Genomic DNA, 13288 nt, shown 5'->3' with positions numbered 1-13288 from the left:
AACCATAGCCAGATGCCTAAATGAACACTGACACATGTTTTCTTGCTGTAATCATTCCTCCTGTTCATACTGGCCATTAAGAGATCCCTTCCTAATGCACTTTCAGTGTAAGTGATGGGAGACAAAATCCACAGCCCTCCTTCTGTGCAAAAATGTATTAAAATTTTTATTTGAAACTAATATGAAGCTTCAACCGTACAAATTAGTCATATCAAGTCAATATCTTTCAAAGTGACTGTCTTTTTAGTGCCAAATTCCCTCTTTTTTCCTCTGCAGCTTAACAGAGAAACACTGTCCGTCAAGACACAAAGAGGGATTTTTTTTTTTTTTTACTAAAAAGGCTGTAACTGTGCAAATTTCAGTTGGAGCTGATTTTTCCTATCTGAGCAGCTTTGTGCTTATTGTTATTCAGCTTTTTAACTCGTGTCACTTTGCTTGAATACTGCGACTCTTAATGTGTCCACAGATCATTTTCAGATGTCATTTAAATAGATAAACACATAAATAAATAAATAAAGTCTATGAATCATGAGAGATTTTTTCGTAATTTTTATCGTAATTTTTTTGCATGGAGTTCCAGAGATACACATGTCTTCTCTTCATCCTACCACTCTGACGCCGCTGTTTTCGACTGGATCACCAGCCTGAAGATTGTGTGGAGACTGGTCAGAGTGTTGCATGTAGTGTGGCAACTGGGTCACAATTAGCTGTCAGATCACATTCATATGCAGGCCAGGTCAAAAATTCTAGTCTGACACACTTACGCTTTTACATTCAATGATGTATTTTCAGCTTATAAGAGAGTTAGACTATTTGGTGCGTGTCCATAACACAACTTTTTTTTGCATAGTGAAGAAAACTGTAGAAAACTGGAGGAAGAGATGAATTAAATGAAATCCTTTGTATGATCTACAAAGCTGCAGAACTTCATTTCATCTCATTATATTGTAGCATACAACAGAGGAAGCAAATCTTAACTTTTCATCCAGCGCCAAAGTAGCTTATTATTGCATGTTTCATACACTACAATACTGTATTACATGGAGAAATGCAAATGATGGGAGTTGATAAGAACTGGGGGAGGATTACTGGAATATGTGATGCAACATGTCCTAGTATGTTAATTTTAGTCGAATCTTTCTGCATTACTTCAGAGGAAATGTTGCCTAGACCAGACCAAACCAAGTGAAAAATTATTGGAGTAGAATTATAACTTATTCTGCAGTCCTACTGTATATTTTTAACTAAACATACCATCTACAGTAATGTTGTTTAAATATTTAATGGTAATGCCTCATACACACTGTGCATCCTTTTTAGATTACATATGATGTGTTATGACACTTAATACTTTGTCTGAATGGGTGCCAGCCCAACATCATGGAGACACTTCTATAACATCCACTGACACTGATCTTCAGGGACAGTGATTTCATTTAATGCCACCGCATTAGTCACATAATTATGTCACTGGAGACTTTCTATATATGTGCTGCAGGTAAATGAGGTTCATAATGTGATGTATATTGCATGTTGTTGAAGGATATAACATTAATTAAGTGGAGTTGTAGGCGTGTTTACTGTGGTAATAAATCAATCTTTTAGTAACCCCCTGCTAGACATTATTCAGACCAAGAGCTGCTTGGATGGTTAGCAGATTTTCTTACCAAGCTAGCTGTTTCCGTCTGTTTCCAGTGTTTTTGCCAAACTAAGATAGGCTAAGATAAGCTAACCGGCAGCTAGCTGGCTCTAGTTTCATATTTAGCATACTGTGAAATGTTTCCTCCTCTCCCTCTTTGCTACAGGCACTAGTGTTTTTTGTGTGTTAAATCATTAATTTCAGTCCAGTGTTTCAGTTAGTCTAATAATTTATCAGTCATGTTACACAAACAACAGAATATAAGTTTGTCTTACCTTGCTTGTAAGTTGTTTTGGATAAAAGCATCTTCCAAAAGACAAAATGTAAATCTAAGTTTCACCTGAGATTTATTTCTATGGTTTGGTAGCGTTTACGCTCCTGGGCGTATTCTGTCGAACGGTTTCAGTCCTGTTGTTATAATGTGTTTTAATCAGTGATACTGACAACAGGTGTGCATCATTAGGTGCTAAGCAGCAAATGACTGGGCTCTGTCAAGTTGACGTAAGTAAAACTGTTCTGTATTAAATGATATGTTAAATTTGATGCAAACGTGGCTGTGCATGCACACAGAAAATTATAATTATCAGCAGTAACACAGACATCCTATATTAATGTTTGTTTTTGTGTTTTTTAATGCTTTGAAAACTTTGTATTGGTCTAACTCACCCTTTGGTAACCTGAGCAGATGGTAAGTTCCAGTTAAGTGATGTTGAGAAGATAAAAGGCCAGTCACTGGTCTATAGTAATGGGGGGAAGTTTGTGTATTAGCTGTTTTTTTTCCCCCTTTGATTTTAAATTATCTTAGTTGCATTTCTCAGGTTCCATTTTTGCCTCTGTTTCATTAATATTTTTCTTAATAAATGACACCTTTTTTGCGCATACTCCTGCCTAGAAACCTGCTTCTTCAAAATCCCCTTTGAAGTTTTCCATTGCCAAACAACATCTTCTGCCCTTTATATGGGGTGGCAGCACAACACATACAGACATGAGTAATATCAATCTTATTGTCTAACTCTCAACAAGAAAGCGAATAAGTATATTTCACAAAATGTCAAAATAGTTCACAAAATAGTTGCTTAAGTTTAAAAACTCAAAAACTCAATTAATTTGTTTCATCAGGGCTGTGTGGGTGTTGTTTGATCAGATTTGATTGACGGTGGCCTGGAAACTGAAGCAAACAACCCACCAGCTCTCTCATAAGTGTCTGATTCAAATATCCTGATTGGTGCTCAGAAGTATAAGATGTCATTATTTTCTAATTGAGCCCTGCCTACATCAAACCAGTGTCGAGGGAACCGACAGAAACAACTAAACTTTTCTAACTTTGGCAGAACATTTTTTGTTCATGTGCAACCACATTGCTCATAGTTAGAAGCTAACTGAGACAAAAGGGTTGTATGTAATGCAGTTTTATACATTTGCTTTCAACGATGAAGGTCAGGAGAAATTCTTATCAGGTAATTATAGAAAAAGGCAGGATATCGATTGGTATGACCAGTTCTGAGCTAACTTCTGTTACAGAAGACATGCAGGTAAATGCAAGTGTCAGCCACAATTACAAGAAGTTCTATCACAAGCAGCCATCCATGCACTGTTCAAGGACTTCCATATGTACCATTGATCTGAGAGAAATGAAGTGCCCAAAGGAAAACGTTTAATTAGAAGGTTAAATGTACACTGCAATCAGAAGGAAATCTGTATCATCGTTCCAATTCATGGCATTTTCTTCAAGTCTCTTACTTGGACACCAAACTGTCAGGATATTTTGGTGCTTAAAGTCATGTTCAATGTCCACTGTGTCCTTGAATTGTGAATTACAAAGAACAGGTTCATGATGCAATGTGCACTCACGCTCTTTATCATCTACTCCACAGTGGAGTAGAAAACAAACTAGCTGAACAAAACAAAGGAAAAGCACCTCTCGGCAAAGCAGTCGTAGGACTTTGAAGTTATCTTACATGTCTTCAGAGAGACTGACTTTGATGTTCAGAAAACTCCTCTCAAACAGTGACACATTCCCCTGAAAATAATTGTCAAACGTGTTCCTCAGCGCACTGAGTGCCCTGCAGGCAGCATAGGCGTGAACTCTTATTTATTCTTTGTTCAAAATTTCTTGCAGTTTTATAAATATAAATTGTCATTGATTAGTTTCATGAGCTTTGCCAAATGACATGCCATGAAGTTCACGTTTGAAGCTCTGAACACTGTCTTCCTCAGTGTGGATGGAACAGTTTTGTTGAGTTGTATCTCTTTTGCTTGTGAACTGTCAGATCGTTTGCATGTGAATAACAAGCATAAGATAAACCAGGTTCATCAGTAATACTAAGCGGTATGGGGGCACTGATTAACTGACACTACCGTATTTTGATTTTAAAAAACTCAACGTTACAAAAGATGTTTGTCAGTTGTTATTTGTTAAGCTGAATTATGCCATTGTAACCCTGAATTCTTGGTGGGTAACGTCCTCCAGTTACTCCTGTGGGTGCTAAGCAGGCTTCAGTTTATCTTGGAATCAGCTTGTTTGATTCACGGCAGGACCATCTACACCCAACTTCACCCTGTTGGGGTTCACAGCAGACTTCTCACTCTATCTACTCATGTCCCTCTGTTCCTGTTACACTCACATCTGTCCCCGCAAAACAATGGCAGGAAGGGACCAAAATTACATCCGTAGGCGAGGGGACATGAATAAGCAACTTAAATGTTACACATATAAATATATAGGCTACATAACATAATAAACTGCTGTAAATGATGGAACAATTGTATAAAATATGTAATGTACAGTAACTAAGGGTTACACTTTGTTATGAAGATACATATTAACATTCCTGTGAACCTATACAGCAAAGGGTGTTACGTAGGTTGCAGAGGCTCACAGAGGAGCTGAGTCAAACGCATGCCAAATCTCAACAACGCATTATGCGGACCTGCACTTGCAGAAGCAGAAGCAGGCGGTCAGACTGAAAACATATCAGAGGGTAAAAAACAACACACTTAAAGCAGTTTCTAATACTCTGACACAGGATTTTACAACTCTGAAAAGTTATCCAATTGGCTATCTTTTATTGATATCTTTTATCTTATTTTATGTTTCGTCATAATGATTGTGAATGTTCACATTACAAAGTAATCTACAAGGAATGAAGCTGCATTTGCTGCACAGGGCTAAGTCTAAATATGACATAATTCCAGCTTGAGGAAAACTGACTGATTGACCTAGCTCCTGTCAGGAGGAAGGTCCAAAATATAGAAGTTAAAAAATGTAAACTTTATACAAGCTGTACTTACAAGTATAAAAGAAACAGCTATATACATGTCCCCAAACTACCTCTCTACATGTTTGCCCACATGCAGCTCGGAGAATCGGAAAAGCATGTTTCAGCAAGACTGACTGATGTACGAGTGTATTTAGGGCCTCAGCAGTGCACAGTGTGATACTGTTTACAAGTGAAGGAATGAGCACACTGTCAAAACTGTGCACACAGCCCATCTCCATCTTGATTTTCCTCCGAAGCTCCAATTATGTACATTTGGGAAGTCCTACTGATTCTTCTGAACCTCCTCCAACATCTCTGTCTTGAATTCAGTCTGGGCCCTTGTCACATATCATCCCACTCTTTCCTAAAAGTTTTGCTGTGCCTGGCTACTCTGGAGTTTCCGGTGAAGGCAAAATGTCCAAAACCAATCAATACTTAAACAGCATATTGACAAAATCAGCACATTGGAGTTTTTTTCCTGTGTACCTTGCCAGAAAAGTTTTACTGCTTTTCATGTGTGCCACGAACATCTGATCAAATGTCTGAACACTGGTGTCGCAGGTCTGCAGTGTCTCTGTGTCCTTCTCAGCTCTGCCATGATGTATTTACATTTCATGGCCCTTTTTTGCATCAGTGACAGCAGTGGCAGGGGAGAATTTAGCTCATATTTTATTAAACCAATCTGCAGCTATCGCAGTTGACTCAGAAACTTGGCAGGTCGTCTTGGAATGGGTACTTTTTAATTCATTATTTACCATTTCCCAGTGACACATACACACACACACACACACACACACACACACACACACACACACACACACACACACTGCTGCAGTGCTACATATGTAGTTATGACTGGGGTACTGTGTGTGTGTGTGTGTGTGTGTGTGTGTGTGTGATGCCTCTGAAATCTAGAGGAGCTGAGCCAGAGGATGCACCCAGGCATTGTGTAAGTCTTTGTGTGTGTGTGTGTGTATTTGTTTGTGTGTGCACGTGTGTGGGTGTATTTTTAATTTGGATCCCCTGGTCCACATTCAATCCATATTTTTCTTTTATTTGGTCACTAATGAGGCTCCTATCTCAGTTCAAAGAAAAGAAAAATTCTTTCAAGTATCATTGTAACTTTGGGGCTTGTTTATCAGCATCATTATTAAGTCATTGAGAGAAGACACAGTTAACGTTGCATCATTTATTGCATTAGCCTTCAAATAATATTATTTCGCAGCCTGCTGGACTCGGGGACAGGTCATATGTCTCCAGCACCCCTGACTTCTCGGTCTGATTGACTGTGAAATGACCTCTTTGGTTGTAATGTGTTAAAGTGAAACATAATATCTCTATAGCAGCCTAAGCTCAATGACTCATGCAGTATTAGCTGTGCTGCTTACTCTCAGCATGCAGGGGCAGTTGTAGTTGTTTTCACATGCCCATTATGCACGCTTGTTGATGCCTCAAGACATGGTTATTTTTTTCTCCTTCATTTTCAGTCAAGCCTCGACTGATGTTGCACCGAATTGCGTGAGCCAACTTTGACCCTTGATGTTTTCTCTGAAGAGGCCTCAAAATAGGTTTGTTCTCTCCTTCTCCGCAGGCCTTCGTTTTTCTTCGGAGCTCCATAATGACCAGTCTGGAGCAGAGCCCATTTACCTGATGTGTCAGTGTGACGCACCGGCAGTCCTGGTTGCTTTCCATGTAAAGCTTCTCTCCCTTTTGTGTGTGCCAGCATTCTTGAATAGCACTGCAGCATTGCTGACAAAATAGTTACTTACCTCACCCCAGAATCCCTTCACACACACACACACACACACACACGCACACACACTCGCTTTCTCTTTATGGATTCAAAACCAGTCTTCTCTGGCTCCTTTGTTCCCCACTCCAGGCTGGGCTCAGATCCTCTCTGCTCTCTGTAAGCCCGCTCCGCTCTGTCATCAGGATTACAGGCTGTGCTGTAGCAGATTAATGACTGACAACTCTACACTCCTCTCAGCATTGCGAGGCACACACAGAGCTACTAGGAGGGAATATGTGCCTGGTTGTGAGGGAGAGAGGAACAACTGCGGGGGAGATAATGCATTGTGTTGGTCTGAGAACAATATGTTAGCTGTGTTATTGTGTGTGTGTGTGTGTGTGCGTGAAGTGAAATCATGTGGTTGCGAGACTGAGAGTGTGTGTGCGATGAGGTTTGTGTTTAAGATGTGTGGGTTATTTTGAAGCGGAGGTACGTGCACAGCAAAAGCTTTTCAACTTGTACACCTCAGTGTAGCACAGCAGGACACAGAGTTAAGTCGGTGAACATGGGGCCTCAGTTGATCAAGCTTAGGTTGATGTGTGTGTGTGTGTGTGTGTGTGTGTGTGTGTGTGTTTGTATACTCATGTGTACATATGCATGCTTGTGCCTTGAGAACCCTGGCAAGAAAAAGTGGCAGTTACAAGTCCAGTGCATAAGGGACTGTGGACTTCTGCCCAACACGGATGCCTGAAACATCTTTTCCCTCCAATAACTTCCCAACAAAAACAAAACCAGAGTCTGTTTCTAACTGCTTTGTTTGAGGCAAGTGGAAACTGGCACTAGTTGTACAAATCCAAACAAGCAGGCAAACAAACTGAGAGCTAACACTTTCCGAAGTTTGGAATAAATTAGGCCAGGATCTCATACCACCTCAGAGCCTTATAGAAGCAGCTTATGTGTGTCATGAATTACTAAGTAGTAATATTTGGGGCTTCTCACAGCCATCAAACAGCTGAGGCTTAATTTCCTGAGACTTGCCCTGGAGTGTCCAGGAAAGTGGGCTGTCTGAGCCGCCATCTGAGGACTGAGAAGCATCCATTCCTTGCATTTGATTATGATATCTTATAAATGTAGAGAATGTTTTCTGTGTCGCTAGAGATTGACAGTCATCTCCCTGTCCTTGCTTCCAAAAACTGAGAGATCAAATGCCTCATGATTATGGCCAAGGTAGATTTGCTCAGGTATTGTACTTTACTTGAGTATATCCATTTTATATTACTCCTACCTCTTTACATTTCAGAGGGAAATATTGTTCTTTTTACTCCACTACAGTTATCTCTCAGCTATAGTTACCTCCTACTTTTCAGATTAAGATTTTACATTAAAAAACATGTGATAAGCTTATGAAAATAGTACAGTGCATCTTTGAAGATAAAACCAGTGGTTCCCAACCGTTCCCAACAGCCAACAAGACCTCCAAATGAAACAGAAAATACATTATTCATCACACCCTCCAGGACAACACATGTAAGCATTTTCTGATCTGACACCCCGATCAGCAGGACGGCATCGCCATTTCAACTGTTTTCTGATCCTACACTGCTATGGTTAAGGTTTGAATAAGGTTAGGCACAAAAACAACTTGGTTAGGATTAGGGAGGGATTATGGTTTGGGTTAAAATAACGGCATAGCCATACAGTATTTGTTGAAATGGCCTCAAAAAAGCATTGTTAGCAGTTCTACCAAACAGAGATTTCCCCTTTGAACTTCTCAAAAGGTTTAATTCAAATAATTGTTAAAGGCGCAAAGAGGTAAAATTATGTAATTTTGCACAAAAAAGCCAAAAAATGATTTCAAATTTGCGTAGCAGAACTTTGTTTTTCTTCTTTCTTGGCCCATTAATCATCTCACGACCCCCCAGATTTTAGCCTGTGACCCTTTGGAGAGGGTGCAACCCTTAGATTGGGAACTATAGGACTAAAATGTTTAACTACATGTAAAGTAGTTAAAATTAAATTCACCTCGACCTGTAACAACAGTAAAATGCTGCTTACATACTGATGCATCAGTATTAACAATCTAATAATTTAATATATAATGATATATCCATCATTACTTTTACTTTTGAGAGTTGATAATTAATTTTCTGATAATACTTTTATTTGCCGTAAGTAGAATTTTCAATGCAGTACTTTTACTAACAGAGTATTTTTACATTCATGTAATAGTACTTTTACTTAGGTTAAGGATCTTCTTCCATCACTGATAATGGCTTAAAACACCTACAAGGACAACACACACCAGCCAGCTGTGGTAAAATACTTTTATAGAGCAGTAATCCATATCTGAAATATAGCATCCAAGTAGAATAGCTCTGATATGTACAGAACTCAACTCACTCATTTTCTCAATTTTATATATGCTTTTTATGTAAATATGTCATTTGTTTATGCATGTGTTTGTGTGTGTGCTGTATGCGCGTGTAGACATTTGTAGTAGTTTTTTTTCCCATCAATTACAGTATATTAAAAGTTTTAAATACAGGTCATAATAATTTCTTTAAATGTCTCAGGATATAAAAGCTGGTGTTCTGACCCTCATTAGTCCATTAATGAAGATGATGTCTTTTTCTGTCTTTTCCTATAAATTCTGTTCATTTCATCTCGTATAAACAGCTCCATCCTCTCCACTATATTGCCTCTTATACTGTGCCCCTTGCCCCCTTCCACCCGCTATATATTCTCTTTATATCTCCTAATTGCTTCCTAACTGTGAGTCATATTGTGGACTGAACTTTTGCTTTTATTTGACTTCAGCACTTTTACTTCCCTGCACCAGCATCAAACCTGTAAGTGCTGAAGAGGCATTTTAAGAGCTGTAACAACATGTGCGCCCCAGTCAAACCATTCTCATCATCTCCACCAGCAACAGCTAAATTCACAACCTTTGCAACTCTTTCTCCTCCCACAGTTTTTATGTTTGCATTTTAATTCACCAGTTCACTCCATGCTTGTTTTTAAATCAGATCTCCACAGTTGATCATTTGTATTTCTCTTAAGAAGGGTATGCAGTGCATTACAGTATCAAAATGTCTTTTGCTTCATCCTCTCGCACTCAGAGGAACCAGAAGCATTTCTTCCTGTTCTTCTTGGTGGTGGCAGGGGGTCGCACCGGTTGAGGGGAGTCTTGTTGGTGGGGTGTGGTGGGCTGGGGAGTGGCGGTCTGTGGTGAGCCCTCAGGAGGGTCTACTTTCCATGTGCGTACCACCTGCCCTTCCTGCAGACGAAAGTCATGCTCTACGCTAGAAAGAGAAAGAGAAGAAGAGAGACAGTGCGGGAAATAGTCAGTTATGGTGCGTATAAACTTCACAGAAATGTAGAAGAATTACAAGTGTAAAAAAAAAATAAGTGTGGGTTACAAGCAAAGAAGTGAAGCAGTGAAGACTTCTGCATCTGCCACTTCCTAGTAGACAACAATGAAGCCATTGACAAAGTGAATCAAGAGCTAAAATGCTGAGTATCACAGAAATATTGCAGCACCAGGAGGGATATCAGGACTGCAGTTGACACACACACCAAATGAAAAGTCAGCAAGGTGCATTGTCAGTCACATGACAGTATCGCTTAGGGGCTTCACTGCCGAAATGAGATGTGAACTCTGATGCACCTCTGCAGAGGCTGTAGGTAAAGGTAAGCAATAATAAATGAATGCATCTGCAATAAAGAAATAACCTATAAGGACAATATTTGCTTGCTGAATTACTTTTGTCAGCAGTTACATGTTGGGTTTGCTTTCCCCCTCGTGAACTTATTCTCTTTTTTTCCCCTCTTTTCTTTTTTTTATTCATTTTACTTTGGTGCTATTCTTGCTTATTATGCAGTGGCCTAGTTAGCTGGTGTTTCACATCACAGCACAGATGCTGGAAATAAAGAGGACTCCCTTGGTTGAGGATACGAGGGGAGAAGTGCTGCAGAGGAAGCAAGGAGGACCGAGCTCAGCAGCAGCAGCAGCAACAGCAGCAGCAGCAGCAGTAGCAGCAGCAGCAGCAGCAGTAGCAGCAGCAGCAGCAGCAGTAGGGCCTGGAGTTTTCAGGCAAGAACAATGAGGACTCTCACATTCATATCCATCTGGCTTCAATACTCCCACACCCTCAGTCTCACAACCACTTCACTCTGGATGCCTACTGGTATTCTAATGCACAAAAAACCCCAAATGAAACATCAAACTCCAGACAGGAGCACTGTGCGGGCACCGGGCACGGACAGAGTAAACAGTGAAAAGTGAGTGGGTACAAAAGCAGTGGAGAGGATTTCTTCCCTCCACAATATTTACAGCAGGTAGGAAAAAAGCCACTTTAACTAAACCTCTTTGTGGCAGCTGGGACTGCTTCACAGTTTGAAACAAACCTCCAAAGCTGCGTAAAATGAGGCACTAGTCAGTAAGCAAGTAAGTGATGGAGTCTGCTGTTCTACCACCTTGAAATGAATAGAGTAAATAAAGTACTCCATTCCTTCCATCTTCACAGCCTCCTTATTTGTGCCACCATATAGCTCAGCTCCCTATAGAGCTCCCCAGTGACTCTGCCTTACATCTGCTGTGTTCCCTCTTTGTGAAAATGAATAGCCCCGGTCCACAGCTCTGCGTGATCAAGGCACATTGGCGCTGTAGGGAGCTGTCCACCCTCAACCTTAATTATCTGCACACTGAGCCCACAAACTGTGGCAGGCAGGAAGCTGGGAACCTAACACAGCTCTTCCCGCTGCTCCTCTTCTGTCCTTTGCTCACATCTATGCTTTTTTAGCTACTTACTGCACCCCACCTCAGGTCCCGCCTGTGTACAAATTAGTTGCCTTTTATATGTGATGCAGGCCATATTTCAGAATGGTCAGAGCTGTGGTTGAGATGCCAAATAATGTTTTCTGCAATGTACTGTATAGTGGGTTTGTGGAGTGTGGACAGAACAATTGTGCTAGTGTGATGACTGGAGCTTATAGGTACAGGCAGTGCATTATGGTAAGGTTGCAATCTTATCTTAACAGTAGTGTAACAAGAGCTAAAACAATTAATCAATTAGTCAATTGTCAGAAAATTAATGGGCAACTATGACTTTGATAATCAAATAACTGTCAGTCATTTTTCCACCAAAAATGCCAAAATTTCACTGTGAAATGTGACTATTTGACGCTTTTGTTTGTCATATATGAAGAAGAAAAAAACTGAATATTTTTGGTTTTGAACTTTTAGTTGAATAAAACAACACTTTTGAACATACTCACTTAGGTTTTAGAAAATTGTGATGCCATTTTAAGAAAGATAAAAGATAAATCAATGAATCAACAAAATAATTGTCGGATTAACTGATAAAAAAATCATTGTTAGTTGACAGTAATTACTGTTACGTATTCATTGTAAACCTCATGTTCTGAATTCAACAAAAATCATATGGGTTTGGCAACTTTAAAGGTCCCCTCCACTCAAAAATTTGTTAATTGTTACTTCATTTTGATGTATATGCAGTGTTTGACACTAGAACGCTGTTAGTTCACATTTCACATTCATCGACTGAAGGTTCGCCTTAAATATGAGTTAAAAAAACGTGGAAATACAGGCATAATTTTGTGACATCACAACTAGTTTGGAAGCCAACTTACACAAGTGTGATGTGGAAACTTGAAGCCTCCAGTGCACAAACACTGGACTTTTCTTGGAAGCAGGAGACATCTTGTGTCCAGCAGTTAAAGTTTTGAGATGAACAACATTTGCATATTCATAGAATCTGGATTGAGTAGAGGTAATTTTGAGAATTTTTAATGAGGTAATTTAACTTTGTTGTGCTAAAACCAGAGTATTTTTATGGGTTTTTTTATGCCTTTGTGCCCCTAGTGTACATGGATCTAATTGCATGATACCTCTTTATCTTGGTGATCATAACAACTACGACCTCAGAGTCTCAGTGGGAGGATCAAAGTGACTCCAAAGTCAACTATACATCAGTTGTAAAAGTTAACATTAAAAGTTCCCATCCATTCCCACTGTGTGACCTTACTTTGCACCCGTTATTCCATCCTCAGAGATTTACCGTATAAATCTCCTGATTTTTAATCATTCAGTTTGGGAGAGAGCGACCTTGCCCAAGAGCGCTACCCCCAGTGCATCTCCAGAGGGGATTGAATCAGCAGATTTGTAGTTACCACATCATTTGCCTGGAATTCAAGGTTACTCACAGCTGACATTTGAAACAATCAGATACAATTACGAGTAACATTTGAAATACTATCAATAATAGCACTAGTACTTGCAATTCTCATATTTCTGTCTGTAGTGTTGTAGCTTTAACTGCAGGCAGATGAACTTACATGTGTGCTGTTGGTCACGACAGGCACAGTCTGTAAATGCGGATGTTAAGTGCAGTCAGATTGCATATGGGCTAAAACCGTGACAAGCTGCAAACAATATTTCTAAACAGTATTTTAAAATAATATAAGCATAGAGGTTGAGCAGGGCTTCATCTCTTTTTTATCATTCCATCTATAAAACATTCATACAACAGCACCAGCAGGAGATCATCATTTCTCCTCCATCACTCCTCCTCTGTGCTTTTGCTGAGTGGTAGAGGAGAGATTTTCAGCAGAAATGTAGCAGTGCAAAGGCAATCA

General features: G+C 39.7%; 1 protein-coding gene across 2 annotated transcripts in view; it reads right to left on the bottom strand.

Moving 5' to 3' along the window:
* Positions 1 to 8902: 8902 nt before the first annotated feature.
* LOC122967925 (proline-rich protein 36) overlaps positions 8903 to 13288 on the bottom strand; it is a 35400-nt gene continuing 31014 nt past the window's right edge. For both annotated transcript variants that reach the window (XM_044332724.1, XM_044332725.1), the window contains exon 4: positions 8903 to 9933. In XM_044332724.1, the coding sequence (XP_044188659.1) occupies positions 9747 to 9933 (187 nt within the window). In that variant the 3' untranslated portion in view covers positions 8903 to 9746. The remainder of the gene's footprint in view (positions 9934 to 13288) is intronic.

Source organism: Thunnus albacares, chromosome 18, assembly GCF_914725855.1.
Source record: "Thunnus albacares chromosome 18, fThuAlb1.1, whole genome shotgun sequence".
NCBI classification, from domain to species: domain Eukaryota; kingdom Metazoa; phylum Chordata; class Actinopteri; order Scombriformes; family Scombridae; genus Thunnus; species Thunnus albacares.
This window is presented reverse-complemented; position numbering and strand designations above follow the sequence as displayed.